The 16,840-nt window shown below is 43.5% G+C and overlaps 2 protein-coding genes across 4 annotated transcripts; both read right to left on the bottom strand.

The window, feature by feature from the left end:
- Positions 1-411: 411 nt before the first annotated feature.
- Positions 412-3,355, bottom strand: LOC113015560 (uncharacterized). 2 transcript variants are annotated; one of them, XM_080297570.1, is made up of 4 exons: positions 2,848-3,355; positions 1,587-1,639; positions 1,406-1,475; positions 412-1,278 (listed from the first exon to the last, which is right to left on the bottom strand). In XM_080297570.1, the coding sequence occupies exons 3-4, from the start codon at positions 1,407-1,409 to the stop codon at positions 638-640; spliced, it is 645 nt and encodes a 214-aa protein (XP_080153696.1). In that variant the 5' UTR covers positions 1,410-1,475; positions 1,587-1,639; positions 2,848-3,355; the 3' UTR covers positions 412-637. The 2 variants fall into 2 exon arrangements, with proteins under 2 accessions (XP_080153696.1, XP_080153695.1); XM_080297569.1 differs by lacking the exon at positions 2,848-3,355 and having other exon boundaries at positions 1,587-2,529.
- A 1,503-nt stretch (positions 3,356-4,858) lies between these two features.
- Positions 4,859-16,716, bottom strand: LOC145419391 (protein NLRC5-like). Of its 2 annotated transcripts, none has more exons than XR_013905371.1 (4): positions 15,876-16,716; positions 14,122-15,745; positions 5,120-5,243; positions 4,859-5,039 (listed from the first exon to the last, which is right to left on the bottom strand). XR_013905371.1 is itself a non-coding variant. In XM_080297560.1 (4 exons), the coding sequence occupies exons 1-3, from the start codon at positions 15,895-15,897 to the stop codon at positions 5,174-5,176; spliced, it is 1,716 nt and encodes a 571-aa protein (XP_080153686.1). In that variant the 5' UTR covers positions 15,898-16,716; the 3' UTR covers positions 4,859-5,039; positions 5,129-5,173. The 2 variants fall into 2 exon arrangements, 1 of the variants encoding a protein (XP_080153686.1); XM_080297560.1 differs by having other exon boundaries at positions 5,129-5,243.
- Positions 16,717-16,840: the final 124 nt, after the last annotated feature.

Raw genomic sequence — 16,840 nt, 5'->3', positions numbered from 1 at the left:
AATTTCTTCTGTCTTGGTGCTGATGAAGGAATTTAGATCTTTTTTCTTTGTTTTGCTGTTTATCTGAAGGCAGAATCGAATAATATTGATGTAGATCTCAGTTATTGTACATGGCTGTGGAGAGTCTTCTGAGTTAAAGCAAGCAGCTATCATCAGTGCATACATGGGGACATGACAAAGAGTTACCAACTCCAAGTTACTCAAAACTTTCTCCTGATCTTCACCGAGTGTTGCAGATAAGTATGTTTTTATAGTCTGCTCACTAAAACCTTTCACCTCCACTCTGTCAAAGTCCCCAGAAAGGAAGTCTTCATCCTTTTAGAATCTTAACGTGTCCTGAGTGTTTCCTTTATTTGTACATACTGTTAGGTTCACAGCAGAGTTTTTAAAGGAAAGTGTTCAGAATCAGAATCAGAATCAGAATAGGGTTTATTGCCAAATGTTGAGCAGGTTTACAACATTAGGAAATTGCTGCGGTGCTTCAGTGCAAACATAGTGTCATAAATAGCACTTAAATAGACATGGAAAAAAATAAAAGTAGGGATAAGAATTAAAAGTGCTACGTGGAAAGATATATACATGAGTGCAGGTGGTGATCAGTGCCAAACATGGAATGATGCAGTGACACAGCGTAGGGTCATGTGTTAGTAGCGGGAACAGTCATATGGTTATTGTTCATGTGTCCAACAGCAGAGGGGAAGAAACTGTTCTTATGGCGAGAGGTTCTGGTGCGAATGGACCGGAGCCTCCTGCCTGAGGGGAGCAGGTCAAACAGACTGTGTCCAGGGTGAGAAGGGTCAGCTGAGATCCGAGCTGCACGCCGCAATGTCCTGGAGGTGTACAGGTCCTGCAAAGATGGGAGTCTGCAGCCAATCACCTTCTCAGCAGAGCGCACAACACGCTGCAGTCTCTGTTTGTCCCTGATAGTGGCTCCAGCGTACCACACGGTGATGGAGGAGGTGAGGATGGACTTGATGATTGCAGTGTAGAACTGCATCATCGTCCGTGTTGGCAGGTTGAATTTCTTCAGCTGCCTCAGGAAGTACATCCTCTGCTGGGCTTTCTTGATGACGGAGGTGATGGTGGGCTCCCACTTCAGGTCCTGGGTGATGGTGGTACCCAGGAAGCGGAATGAGTCCACAGAGGTGATGGGGGTGTCAGTCAGGATGATGGGGGGGAGTGGGGCTGTGTGCTTCCTGAAGTCCACAATAATCTCCACTGTCTTCTGGGCATTCAGCACCAGGTTGTTGTGGCTGTGGTTGTTCAGTGTTTGTTCAGCTAAAAGATTTAAAGGGCAGAATAAACTACATTTATATTTCGTTAATAAACATATGTAATAGAGCATTGAAGAGAAACATCAGTTATCAGATACCTGTAGACTTCAGAGTATCAGAGACACACTTACACATCAGCCTCAAAGTCTCCACTGATGAGAAACTCCATCAGCTGTTCAGCATCTTTGTGCTGTTATTTTCCTGATCACAAGAAACAAAAATCAAAAACTGTAAGACTGTGGTGTTACTGTGAGCTCAAAGACTGTTATTGTCTATTATTACAGTGGCTTTAATCCTCACACGGAATCTCACCTGTTCCTCTCTCCACCACATCACATCATGCTGAGTGTGAGCAGCTTTATTTTCTGTGACAGGGGAGTAAATTTCCCATTAAAGCATTGTAGCGGGTGACATGGTCTAAATAACCCAGTTATTCCAATGAAGATAAAAATGCCAGACAAAAAAACTCAGTACACATCTACATTAACCATAAATCTCTGCAATTAAAATCACGTTCTGGGTTAAGCTTATCAGTAATTAAAACCTCATTATGGGTCAAACTTGTCTCATTTGTTTATTATCAATGTGCCTCTGCTCTACTGCAGTTTAATCCGAATTTAAAGAGCTAAAAAGAAAGAAAAAAGGCTGTGAACATGTAAATTTAGTCACACACACACAAACAGTTATCACAAGAAAAACTAAACAATAGGCAGCCTACTTCTTCTGTTTAAAACAACTCAAACTGCCTGTAAAATCTTTAAGTTCTCTCTGCAAAAGATGCCGAAAATAAGAAGTCAAGTTTGGATTAAAGGAGCAATATGCACAGAGCATGATAAAGGTACAAAGATATTCCAACTTCCGGGATCAGCGGCTCATAAGTGATGAGTAACTTTCGAACTATCAGAATGGAGACAAGAAGCGATCCGAGCCGAACGATAACAAAAGTCTAACTTTTCTGTCCTGCAGGACATTTGCTTCATGTGCTATTAACTACAACACACCACCAAGTTGAAAACAACACTTTTACATTTTTATGTATATTAGGACAGTTGTTTAGGAATGCGTGAGTTACATAAAAGTCATTTTCTTCCCTTTTTCTTTCTTTTGGTCTTCAAAAGAGAGAGAAAAGCCGCCTTCACCTCTTTTATAACACAAACAGCTTGAGCCGATCGAGTTCGCCAGACAACCTATGTGAGTGTCGAAACACACATGGATGTACACGACAATAAAGAGAGACGAAACACAAGGACATAGTACTAGACCCCCCCCCCCCCCCCCCACCACCACCACCACCACCACCACCACACACACACACGAGCGCAAAGGGAACCTAATAGATAAGAGAACATAAACGCAAGAATACAAATACACTCAGAGACATAAAATGGACTAAACTCAATACTAACTGTAAAAACGTCCCTTCCTTCAGATATCCACTGTACCTTCCACAGACGGCGGGTTTGATGCGAACCAAAGCGGCCTAGTGTGCTGTCCTTCCTCGTGGATCACAGAAACAGTCGAAAAGTAAAGTTTCTACAGCTTAAAACCAGTCCGCCTCTTACCTGAATCTTACCTGTATGGTACTAGTTCATTGTGTCCGCTTCTTTTGGGATCGTTTCTCTCTGTGTTAATCCATAGGATAGTAAAAAAGAACAAAAAAACAAACAAACAAACAAACAAACAAACAAACAAACAAACAAAAAAAACGCCGGCTGGACGTTTTCCTTTCACTTTTCTTCATCAGGAAGTAGGAAGTACTTATAGGATTTACCAGATGCCACCGCTGCAGGCAAACTAGGTCATAAATCGCCACTTTTCCAACCCGTCTGGTTAAGAAATGATGTAAAAGTCGCTGTTTAATAATCAGGACGCTGTAAAACTCTGTAAAGTCTTTTAGCTGCAGGAATAGTTCTTCAATCAATCAAATTAATTTCACTTTCACATGCTAAAGAGATTCTTTATCACACTGTGGGACAGTAATCTCTCATGTTTAAATACATGCAGTTTAAAGTTTCAGATTCTGATGTGCAGCTGTCATTTAGTGCGGAGGAACGGTCACGTGACCCCTTTCCCCGCTTCGGGAGCGCTCACCGGCAGTGGCGGTCCTAGCCTGTTTGGCGCTGGGCGAACCCCCCCCCCCACACACACACATAAAACATATTAAGGATTGTACATTAACATAAAACTGTTGTCGGAACTAATTGATATTAAAATCTGTAACATAATGTATAGTTTGAAGTTTAGTCTGTTACTGTTACTATTTTTACCATTTCTTTTTGGAGCAACTGTAACCCACATAATTTCCTTAGGGGTTAATAAAGTATTCTGATTGTTTCAGGATGACTCACCATTATCCAATGACACATCTGCTTACCTGTATCTTTTGCTCGTTTCTCCTCCTCTTCTTTTCTATTTTTTTCTAAACTGAGCACCTGATGGTTTTGAACTTTTCTTGTCCATTTTCCATTGGTTTTCATTTTGCACTCCAGTATGAAGACAAATCCCCCAACTCGAGGATCGCCACAACATAACCTAATAGACCTACACCTTAGTTCACATATTCACTTTGTCTAAGGTGTATTTCTGGGATTTCGCACAACCCGGGATTAAAATCATGAATACAATGGGCTTGGATTTACAACATTATGAATGAAATGTGCTCTATTTGGAAGCAGTCGCCCCTCCCCTTTCGACAGGTTGTGTGTGAGACTTTAAATCATCAAACTGTAAATTATAAATTTTAAATTGTTATTGATCCCTTTACCCCTGTTCCTAAAGTGTATATTTATTTTCTTACTCTTCTTATATTTATTGTTTGTTTACTTACACTGCTGTAACTGGAGCCTCGTCGTCTCGTCTCTCTATATACTGTACTTATATAGCGGAGATGACAATAAAGTTTACTTTGACTTCAGCAGCAAGCGGCGCACCGAGGGCTCTCGCGCTCACTTTTACTGGACGTTTTACTTTAGTAAAACAGTGAAACATGAGTCTTTCATCACCGTTCAGGTTGTGGGTTACAACAGAAAGTGATACATTTACTGTTCTCAAGTAGAGTCAGACTATTTCAACAGAGGATGTTTTGCTGAATAAGAGGATAATCACGTCTGTGTGAACTCGAGTCATAGAAACTTTTACAAACTAAACCACGTTTGTCCATAATTTGGACTGCAGGGAACAGGGGGAAGAAATAGTGAGAAGGTGATTAGCCGATCACTGAAGGTGGGGCAGCCCCTGAGAGTATAAGGAGGATCCATAGAGGTAAATAAAATGCATTAGCAGTGACGGAACTTTGACCTCTAACTTTTGTTATGTGGTATCGTTTCAAATTACAGAGAAGTGTGCACAGTGTTTAAACAAATAGGACTGTGACAGGAGAGGGATTAACTAATGAAGAGGTTGCTTGTTTTATTGGGAGGGATATAGAAACAGAATAAAGTTACATGAAATACATGTGAGCTGCTGGACAGACAGGTGAGATCCATGTGAATGACTTCACTAAGTTCTTTCGTTCATTCCTCTGTTAAATCCAGATGATTTTTTGTCATGGTTAGTGAAGGACTCAAAAAGCAGAATCTTAAATCTTCAGTACAGTGTGTTTATTTACAGTGACACATGATCACACAGAAAAGCAACAATCTTTGCGACTGGGTTCTGAGACAGCTGGATGTCCTGAAGGCTCGAATCCTCGCCACGGGCCTGGTCAGAAGAAACACCAGAAACAAGTCCACAACTCAGTGAGAACATTTACTCAGCCTGGGATTCCTGCACAGACACAAGCAGAAGGTAATTATCAGGGAACACACAGGCGATGGAGAAAACTGATCATATGTTGGCAAACTAACTTTACTAACTAGCTTAGTCAACAATCCAGCATTGAATAAATGTCTTCCTCCGGCTTAAATGGAAACTGGCTGATGACCAAATCTCTCAGGTGCAGATAGGCTGAGACTGGAGGAAGACACACGTCTACAGATAGAGAGACAGAGAGAGAGCAGGCAAGAGTGAGAAGGAGAGCGAGAGAATCCTCACATATGAATAAAAGCAGGACAAGAAATCTATCAGCTCAGCTTAACACTATATTGTTGCTCAGTGCGATGTCAATACTGCTGTTTATTTCTGACATGGCAGCTGCACATTAGAGATCTGAAACTTTCAATTGCACACACCTAAACATTAAAGGTTACTCAGTGTGTTCAGCTCTGGCATTCTCACATAGCTTAATAAAAGAGTGTGAAAATCACTTCAGTGTCATTTTAATGTTATTTATTCACAGATATTTCTATAATCTATCACCATCAACCGAACACATGCAAATTCCTGTGACAATACCAAACACACTTTGTGCTGCTCCAACTTTACAGCTGAGCTTCATTTGGTTGTATTAGGTTCATATTTTTCATGACATAGTAAAATATCTCAGTAGAAACATGTGACATTCTGTTGCGAATAAAATATGGATTTAGCAGATTTGTAAATGATTACATACTGTTTTTATTTTCCACAGCGTCCAAAGTTTTGTGGAAATGGGGCTGTACTATAAGACTGTGTAAAATTGTATTTGTTTAACCCTTTCATGCATAGTGGTCACACAGTGGACAGCTATTCAAAGACTGTTTTCTTGTATTTGTGTCAGTGTTGATGGTACACTTGCACATAAACCACTACATTGGACACTGATGTGTCACTCTTGACTCAGTCTGTCTTGGTCTTGTCTTGGTTTCGATATCCTCTGGCCTTGGTATTGTCTTGGTCCTGCGGTTTAGGCGGTCTTGACTGTCTAGTACTCAAAACACTTTATACAACATGCCTCAATAAATTGTTCAGACAATCACTTTTGTTTCTATGCTTAAGTGCTTTCTATCTAACATTCACACATATTCAAACTGCAATAGATGCTTCAGAGAGCAACTTGGGGTTAGTAGCTTGCCCCCAAAATAATAATGCATCTACGCATGCATCTACTAATAATAATTAGTAGATGCATGCGCTACCTCCGGAGCTAAATCCATGGAACAAGATATATGTAATGCCTGATGCATTAGTTGTACACGGGAGACATCATGCTTTCTTTATATTGCCAGATAAAATAATTTAATAAATAGTAATTAAAAAAAAACTTGTATTAAATAAGAAACATGTTGACAAATGATGGTGGTCACAGTGGCATCATCAAAATGCAAAAACTAAAAAGTAAGCAGAAAGTGATGGGATCTGACTACTTCCTGAAATTCTTCTTTAGCTGTCATTAAAGTGAACAGTCACACAACACATGGCCATTTTTATGCATAGTTCCCTGTTTTAAAAGGCTCAAAATTATTTGAACAATTGACTGAAAAGCAATTTAATGAGAATGTGAATAAGCCATACTTATAACTATAGTTAGCTCTAAAAATTCTTTTAGCGAGAAAGCAAAAGCTTCAGAAGCCAAGATTAAACTGAAAATGATAAAGGAGAGAAATAGATCATGATCTGAAGTATATCATATCATCTGCCAAGAATGCTGGAGGCTATGTTATGGCATAGGCATGTATGGCTGCCAGTAGAACCAGGTCACTAATATTTATTGATGATGTGACTGTTGATAGAAACAGGAATAATTTTGAAGTGTACAGGGGTATACTCTCTGCTCAGTTTCAGACAAATGCTGCAAAACTGGTCGTACAGTGCTCCACAGTGCAAATAGATAATGTCTCAAAGCATACCTCTATGTAACCCAAGACTTTTTCAAGGCAAAGAAATGAGATACATTCTTCAATGAGCAAGTCAGTCACCTGATCTCACCCAAGAGAGCATGTACGCATCTCAAGGGAGGAATCTGGTATTAAAAACTGCCTTTATACACTGTTCAGGAAATAATGAAAAACTGAAAACACATCAGCTCTCAATCATTTTGTCCAGTGACTTTTGAGCCTCTGAAAATGGGGCACTATGCATAAAAATGGCTACAAATCCTGAATAATTAGAACAACATTTCCCCTGGAATTCAAGCTAAAAGACTACACTTTAATATAGAACTATAAAGACACATCTCCTGGATGCACTGGTACGCATCTTCAGTGATGTATCCTAGGGTCATCAGGTGTTTCGGGTCTCACAACATCATACACCCTCGCCCAGGCGACCCAGCCGGGGGTGATCAAGCCCCGACTTGCGTACCAGTAGCTACCCACGGATCAGCCCTCTTGATCCACAGCCACCTTGTGGCTTTCTCTGCCGCTTCACTCACAGCCTGGATGGCCCTCTTCTTGGCTGCCCCAGCCACGCCCAGCCGCCCTAGGGCTTTGCAGAGTGATCGTCCTGCAAAGCCCCTACAACCCACTTCTATGGGCTCATAGAAAGTCTTCCAGCCCCTTCCCCTGCACTCCTGCACTAGTTCCTGGTACTTTCCTCGTTTCCTTTCATTGGCCTCCTCAATCCGCTCTTCCCAGGGCACTGTGAGTTCCAGCATGATCAGCTGTTTTGAGGCCTCAGAAATAATTATCATGTCTGGCCGGAGTGATGTTTTTGCAATGTTCTGAGGGAACTTTAGTTGTTTACCCAGGTCAGCCTGTAGCTGCCAATCAGAGGCTGTGTTGAGGAGGCCAGTTGTCAAATGTGGGCGCACCTGGGGTTTCTCTCCAGCCTTAATAAAAGAGATTGCCTTCCTCGGAGCATGATGATGCTTGCTGGTGCTGATTGCTGAGGCAATCTTTTCAGCAACTACTCTGAGCACCTGGTCGTGCCGCCAACGATACCGACCATCGGCCAGGGCCCTTGGGCAGCTGCTAAGGAGGTGTTCTAGGGTCCCTCTTCCAGAGCACAGGGGACAGGCAGGTGTCTCGCTCTTTCCCCACAGATGGAGGTTTGCTGGGCTTGGCAGAGTGTCGTATACTGCCTGCACTAGGAATCGGATCCGGTGGAAGTCTGCCTGCATGATGTTTGCCCAGGTGACCTTGCGCTTCAAGGTGCTCTCCCACCTTGTCCATGCTCCCTGCCGCTTAAGGCCTACAGCTCTACTTACTCGCTCCTCCTCCACACCTGCTCGGACCTCTTCCTGGAGTAGCTGGCGTCTCTCCTTTCCCTGTGCCCTGCTGACCTGGGCCTTTGGGACATACCCCAAGCCTGCTCCCCCTGTTGCTAAGACCCCCATCAGTGTTTTCTGCCTTAGGCGTGACTCCGCCACCTCAACTGCCTTCTCAGCCTTCCACTTTCTTCCTGTCCTTACCTCAATACCTGCTAATGCCACCTTGCAGTCTTTAGAATCTCTGTACTGTAGGGCTTCTCGTGTGCGAGCCACCTTGAACTCTTCTGTGAGACCACTGAAGGGTAACTGCACGCTGTTGCTTGTCCCATACAAGGCAGCGCTGGTGAGACTGCGGGGAAGTCCCAGCCACTTACGAAGAAAGCCACTGATCTTTCTTTCAAGGGATTCCACAGTAGTTATTGGAACTGTATAGACAAGCAAGGGCCACAGGATTCGGGGCAGGATTGAATGCTGGTAGATCCATATTAATTGGCTGAATTAAAACCGAAAGAGGCAAAACTACAAAAACCGAGCCGCTGTCCAGATGTGTGTGCACAGACCAAACTACAGATGATTTGAGGCATGCTCAAATCTTAATATTAGCTACCAGCTGACGCTAATTGGCTGCTGCCGGTCCAAACAATTTGATTTTGATTTGACCAATATTTGTTGAATAAAAAATGTTGTGACGCTACATAGTATGTATATAGCAGTTGAAATGTTTCAGTTAAGTCCTTATTGGTTAAATATATTGTTTGTTTGTTTATTTATTTATTTATTTATAAATTGTGTACACAGGAACAAGAATAACTTGATGGCGGCGCGTGAACAACGCGAGGCTCAGTGTCTCTCCAGAATCTGCTATTTAGCGGTTTTTTATCTACTTTTAACTGGATTATTCGTCCAGAATTGCTGTGCGTTCCTGACCTACAGCAGACAAGAGCTTCTGGACATCTGGACTCATAACTCCAACAGTTTTATCGCCGATCTCCGACTCATCCCAGAGATCTCCAGAACACCGGAGGCTGCCCACTCTACCCGGCCGGGCGGAAGTGCACGCAGACGGCGCCGAGATCGTAAACAAAGGCGAGGTAGGCGCGGAGGGCTACGGGCTAAGCTAAAGCTAACACCACACCGGCTGCCTTTACCCTAGGGCTGGGCGATATGACCCAAAATTCATATCTCGATATTTTTTAGCTGGATGGCGATATAAGATATATATCTCGATTTTTTTTTTTAAAGCTATAAGTTAAGAACAAAAAGAGAGTTCTTAGTCACACTGTGTCCCAGATGTCACACGGGCACTTTTATTTACATACAGCGTAGATGTACATGAAGAAATTACTCAAAAATAAATTATCAGCATTTATTAAATAATCATGGTCCATAAATAAAAGAAAACAATGTTGTTTTTGTGCATAACAAAAAGCTCACAATTGTGCAGTCAAAATGTAAACTAATAGACGCTGAGCATAATAACAAAGAGACAGATTTCACAGCTGCACCACATCTCTGAACAGGTGCCGTTTGTGGTCCTTATACACACACAGTACGTATCACTCCGCGAGGCTCCTCCTTGGTAGCCGTAATCCTCCGACAATCCATCAAGCGGTGCAGCTCCGTAGCTTAGCAAAGTCATATTAAAACATTTTTTTGACAGATTGCTGAGCGCTGTGTACCACATAAAATCGGTTCGCGGTCAGTAAGCACAACCAGAATTCATACATAAGGCGCACTGTCGATTTTTGAGAAAATGAAAGGATTTTAGGCCGTGCAGCTCCTCCGGGCTGCATGTCGTTAGCGCGGTTAGCTCGTTAGCGCGGTTAGCTCGCTAACACGTTGACGCCGTCCAGCCCCACGCACGGTAACTCGCTAATGGAGATTTTCCGCTTTCATCTTGTCATTGCCTGCAGGTGAAGCTATGGGGGAGGCGGAGTTGTGTTCAGTGAAGGAGAGGCGAGGCCGAGTAACGTTGCGTAGAGACAAAAGTGGACGAAAGAGAGGCAAACCTGCGGCTCCACAAGTATAATTATAACGTAACATAGACTATATCGATATAAACGATATTGTCACATCTTATATCTCGTATGAAAATATATCGATATTTTTAAAAAACTCGATATATCGCCCAGCCCTACTTTACCCAGTATTTTCCTCGCCAATGTCCGTTCTCTGGCAAACAAAATGGATGAGATACGGCTCTCCATCACTAACAACAGACGGATTATGGACTCAAATGTCATGTTTTTCACCAAAACATGGTTGAACAACAGCTGCCCGGACAATGCTATCGAGTTAGCAGGACGCCACACACACCGAGCCGACAGGCTAGCAGATGACTCCGGCAAGACCAGAGGTGGAGGTTTGTGCATTTATATTAACAATGCTTGGTGCATGAACTCCACTACTACTGAGAGTCACTGCTCACCTAATGCGGAGTTTTTAATGGTCAAATGCAGACCTTATTATCTCCCCAGAGAATTCACTTCGATCATACTCACTGCCGTGTATATACCCCCCGACGCTAATGCTAGGTTGGCCATGAAAGAACTTTCTGCAGCCATTAACAAACACCAGAATAAACACCCCGAGGCTGCTTTTATTGTTGCTGGCGACTTCAACCACACCAACTTAAAGACAGTCCTCCCCAGATTCCACCAACATGTCTCCTGCCACACCAGAGGAGACAGGACTTTAGACCATGTGTATTCCAACCTGGCTGGAGCCTACAAAGCCACACCCCTCCCCCACATTGGACAATCGGACCATCTCTCCCTGTTCCTTACACCTAGGTATTCACCACTCATCTAACGTGTGAAACCTGCTGTGAGGACAATTAAAGTGTGGCCAGAGGGGACAGACGCAGTGCTCCAGGACAGATTTAAAAACATAGACTGGAATATGTTCACCCACACAGACCTGGACCAGTACGCCTCATCTGTACTGGATTACATCTCCGAAACCACAGACAGTGTCACCACCCAGAAACGGATCACCATGTACCCCAACCAGAAGCCTTGGATGAACCGGGATGTTCGTCTCCTCCTGAAGGCCCGCAACACCGCCTTTAGGTCAGGAGATGCACACGCCTACAGTACAGCCAGGGCTAATCTAAAGAAGGGCATCAAAAAAGCCAAACACCATTACAAAAAGAAGGTAGAAGAACACTTCTCCAACTCCAACCCCCGACGCATGTGGCAAGGACTCCAGACCATTACAGACTACAGGACCACCAAACCCTCCCCCGCATCCTCTGATGTCTCCTTCCTCAACGAGCTCAACAACTTTTATGCTCGTTTTGAGCGAGGGAACCCCACAACCACAACCAAAGCAGACGTGACGCCAGACCACCAACCTCTGACTCTCTCCCCCACCGATGTAGGAGCGGTGCTGAGCAGGATCAATGTCCACAAGGCTGCAGGTCCCGATGGCATCCCCGGGCGTGTTCTCAGAGCGTGTTCTGAGGAGCTTGCAGGAGTGCTGACAGACATATTCAACCTCTCCTTGGCCCACGCTGTGGTACCGGCCTGCTTCAAATCCACCTCCATCGTCCCGATACCCAAAAACTCCAACCCATCTTGCCTCAATGACTACCGCCCAGTAGCACTCACCCCCATCATCACTAAGTGCTTAGAGCAGCTGGTCCTAGCACACTTCAAATCCTGTCTCCCCCCCACCCTGGACCCCCACCAATTCGCATACCGCCAGAACAGGAGCACAGAGGATGCAGTCTCCATCGCACTGCACTCTGTCCTCTCACACCTGGACAACAACAACACCTACGCCAGAATGCTGTTTATAGACTTCAGTTCAGCATTCAATACAATCCACCCCTCACAACTCATCAGGAAACTGACAGACCTGGGCATCAGTTCCCTCATCTGCAAATGGTTACTGGACTTCCTGACCAACCGCCCCCAACATGTCCGGCTGGATAACCGCTGCTCATCTACCATCACAATGAACACCGGTGTACCACAAGGCTGTGTGATGAGCCCTTTCCTCTACTCCCTCTTCACCCACGACTGCAGACCTGCTGATGGTTCCAACACCATCATTAAGTTTGCAGATGACACCACGGTGATTGGCCTCATCAGTGACAACGATGAGGCCGCCTACAGGGAGGAGGTGGATCGTCTGGCTGAGTGGTGCGACACAAACAACCTGCTGCTTAACACCGAGAAGACCAAGGAGCTCATCGTGGACTACAGGAGGAATGCTGACCCACATCCACCCATCCACATTAAGGGGACGGCTGTGGAGCGTGTGAGCAGCTTCAAGTTCCTGGGAGTCCACATCTCCGAGGATCTCACCTGGACGACCAACTGCTCCAAGCTGGTCAAGAAGGCTCACCAGCGCCTCTTCTTCTTGAGGACTCTGAGGAAGAACCACCTGTCCTCAGACATCCTGGTGAACTTCTATCGTTGCACCATCGAGAGCATCCTGACCAACTGTATAACAGTCTGGTACGGGAACTGCTCTGCCTCGGACCGGAAGGCGTTGCAGAGGGTCGTGAAAACTGCCCAGCGCATCGCCGGAGCACCACTTCCTGCCATAAAAGACATCTACAGGAAGCGGTGTCTGAAAAGGGCTGGGAAAATCATCAGAGACCCCAGTCACCCATCACATGGACTCTTCACCCTCCTGCCCTCTGGGAGGCGCTACAGGAGCCTCCGGACTAAGACCACCAGGTACCGGAACAGCTTCTTCCCCACAGCTGTCAGACTCCTGAACTCTGCCTCCTGACATCTGACCCACGTTAACTCATGGACTGAACATACACACACACACACAATGGACAACTGTACCCTCAAACACACAATAATAACATGGAGTGAACCACCACTCACAACCACTAGCACTTTATATAGCCTCTGTAGAAATTATCCACACCCTCACTTACCTTAACTGCACTACTGTATAGCCCTGTGTAAACAATCATTCTGTACATACGATAATTTTTAACCCTACAACTGTTTACAACTTGCATAGTTCCCATTTCTGTATAGCTGTATATCTCAGATTCCTGTAAAGTTATTTATTTCATATTCTGTATAGTTTTTCATATTTATATCCTGTCCATATCCTGTACATAGCTTGTACTCACTACAGCCTGTACATACTTATAGTTATAGAATATTCACAACATACTTCATACCGTGTACATTATAACATAATAGACCCATTTCTGTAATATACTTACATATCTATATTATTGCTAATATATATTGTAATATATCTATATCACTAAGCACTTCTGGATGGATGCAAACTGCATTTCGTTGCCCTGTACCTGTGCATGTGCAATGACAATAAAGTTGAATTCTATTCTATTCTATTCTATTCTATTCTATTCTATTCTATGTATTTAGCTTAATTGGCTGACATTTTTGTATTATTCTTGTGATTTCTTATTGGCCTTGTTTATTTAATGCAGGCCAGGTGAACCTTTTTTGGGGTATGAAAAAGGATGGCGAGCCAATGAACGGCTAGGAGCAGGACTCATTCTGCAATTGAAGCTTCCACTGGTTGGGTAGGAAGCTATCAAAGACGACGCTCTGTCCCCATTTTCCAAATACACTGATTTCCGCAATCATACACACCATTCCCCTCATTTATGGACAATGGCGCTTGGACATCTCTCATGGACAGTGCATCTGTGAAGCATGGTGGTAGCACCATGATGATTGCTACGAGTGAGAAAGCTGTAGTTACAAAAAATCTTGAATGTGTGAATTTATCAAGACAAAAGGGAAAGGCTCAGACATGTATCTTCTAAATGGAGAGTAAGTGTAGTTTGCAAGATGTGAGCAAACATGTAAATTACATGCTCTCACTTACCTTTGGAGTTTGCTCAGACATCCTAGTAATGGTCTCACTCCTTGTTTTGATACTTTTGTGTTTTGCAGCTTCAGCTGTATTTTCCTCTCCTTACTCTGGGTGATTATATAGGACACAGCATGGCATTGCTGAGGATCGAGAGTCTCCCCACTCAGATCAAGACAGTAGTCCAGTTTATCCAGAAGATAAACACAGGCTTCAGCAGACTGAGACTCATAGAGACACTGACATAAGAACAGCAAGTCTATTTCACAGTCCTCAGTGTCACTACAATCTACAAAGGTGGTCACCAAGTGTTTGAAGAACCAGCCAGATGTTTCTCTGAGCTGCTGAGAAGGAATCAGACTTTCTAGCAAATCAGTGTTTTTATCATTTAACAGTCCACACAAAAAGGGGACTAAGTGTTTCATGTGTTTGATGTTGTCAGTCAGACACTGTTGGACAACACTTCTGGTCCGTTCTGGATCCTTCAAGACCCACAGTGCTGCAAAAAACTCTTGAACAGTGTAGTGGAGAAAGGCACACAAGGGTTTCTTTGCAGTTGAGCTGACTTGAGATACACTCCTGCTCAAAAAAGCTAAATAAGCACAGCTTTCTAATTTGGGCAGTGATTTCAGGTTCACATTTTTTCCTTCTGTTGCACAAAAAGCAGCCTCAGATAAAGACAGTACTGCATCCCATTTAGTGCTTTCATTTTCAGATGTCTTGCCAACATTTCTCTGAATGCAGAAATGGAGGATATTGAGGTATATTTCTGTAACTGTGCAGGGATGTGGAGAGAACTCTGAGCCCTCAAAACTAAAGCAGGCAACCACCATCAGAGCGTACATGGGGACGTGGCACAGAGAGAATAATTCCAAGTTACACAAAACTTTGTTGAAGTGTTCCTCACTCAGATACTTGGATAAGTATTCTCTGATGCCCTGCTCACTGAAGCCTTTCACTTCCACTCTGAGACAGTCCCAACCTAACAGGAAGTCTGCTGACTCCACCTCTGGTCTGCAGGTGATGATGATCTTTGCTTCAGGTAGAAGAGTCTTCTGTATGAGCTTAAACACCACAGAAGTAGAGGGGATATCTGTAACGCCATCAAAAATGATAGTAACATTGTCAGCATTATTCTTTATGTCCTCTAAGACTTTGTCTTTGCCTTCATCTGGTTCATTGAACACACTGAAGAGAAGATCCTCCAGTTTATGGACCTCTGTGATGTTGGGTGTTTCTCTCATATCAAAGTAGAACATGTAATCTAGATCCTTGTTGTCTTTCTCTGACCATAGTTTCAACATCTGATGGACCACAGCCGTTTTCCCAGTTCCAGGTTTTCCTACCAAAGGGATTTTTCTTTCATACGTTTTCAGCAGTTCACTGGGGGAAGTTTCCTGTTTGTCCTCAGGTATGTAGGCCTTTAGTTTTTTAGTGCGAACCTTCCTGCTTTTTTTGATCTTTGACTTTTTTATTTTGGATGGTGAAGCCTGTCCTTGTGTGTCTAACACAAGTGAAGTGTACGACAAAGATGTCTCCTTGTTGAACAGGACTGCTTTACTTTGGATCCATGATCTTTCTGAAATCTTTTGAGTTTCTGATTTCAGCTTTTGCTGGTATCTGTGGCACGGGCTGGGCCCTGAAAGAAAGGAGAAATTAATTAAAAAGTAATTTAGTGATTTAACTCATGTGTCACTGAACAACACTGCATTTTAAATGAGTGTGATCACATTAAAACATGCCACGGACTTCAGTTTGTTTAAAAATACCTTGTAAATACGTTACATCCATGTTGGTGTCCTCCTTGAAGGAAAAGCAGCTGATCCAGTAGTTCAGGTCAAATTCGTCTTTCAAAGAAGAGTCTGTCTCTGTATTTTCCAGAACAGACTGAGCTTTCTGTGGATCTCTTTATTATGTCAATAATCCTGAGAAACTCATAGCAAGCTGCTTCCCCCTTTTTGATGACAGAGTCCACAGTTCTTCTCCTTTTGTCAAAGTCGCCACCATCTGTCCTTATTTTACTGACTTCTTCCTCTGAGAAAACTCCTCTCTGGTACAGATTCTCCACAATCACAGCAGTGAGCCTCTTTAATGTTCTCACCAGGGCCCTATTTCAGAAAGCCGGTTTAGTGCAAACTCTGAGTAAGTATACGCTGAGTTAACGAAAACTCTGGGTTTTCGGTTTCACAAAGCGAGTTTAGATTAATTCCGAGTGAGTTACTATGACGACACACTCCGTCAAGCTAACCTGCCCCCTAGCAGGTTTACTTCAACTAACCCTGACGTTCTCCGCCTCTTTGTCAGAAACTTGACTGTAGGAAGTGTCAGACATGGCGTGTCCCTTCCTTGAAGAGCCAGTAGATGTTGAAGCCCAAATTCTCCGCAGAGCTCTCCGCCGGGAGAGAGTGATCAGAGCGCGTTTGGACATTTTATCATTTCCTGATGATTTTCTGTGTGAACGTTACCGTTTTTCAGCACAATCTATAATTTATTTGAATAACATCCTCAGGCCTAATATTGCTCATGTGACACATCGCGGACATCCTCTCAGTTCTGTACATATTATTTGTATTGCACTTCGGTTTTTTGCAAACGGGAGCTTTCTGTATAATATTGATACTTGAACTACTACTTAAATTTTACATTTATTCTCACGGTTCCCAGGCGTGATTGGCTGTATAGATGGCACCCTCATTCCAATCATTGCTCCTTCAGTAAATGAAGGAGACTATGT

Source organism: Astatotilapia calliptera, chromosome 23, assembly GCF_964374335.1.
Source record: "Astatotilapia calliptera chromosome 23, fAstCal68.1, whole genome shotgun sequence".
Taxonomy (NCBI): domain Eukaryota; kingdom Metazoa; phylum Chordata; class Actinopteri; order Cichliformes; family Cichlidae; genus Astatotilapia; species Astatotilapia calliptera.
The sequence above is the reverse complement of the archived record's forward strand: the minus strand, read 5'-3'. Positions and strand labels throughout refer to the sequence as shown.

Coding starts and splice junctions, on each gene's coding strand:
- LOC145419391 (XM_080297560.1), bottom strand. CDS start 15,897: ATGGATGTAACGTATTTACAAG. Junction 15,746..15,875: donor GGATGTAACGTATTTACAAG/GTATTTTTAAAC, acceptor CCTTTCTTTCAG/GGCCCAGCCCGTGCCACAGA. Junction 5,244..14,121: donor TGTCTGAGCAAACTCCAAAG/GTAAGTGAGAGC, acceptor CTCTATCTGTAG/ACGTGTGTCTTCCTCCAGTC.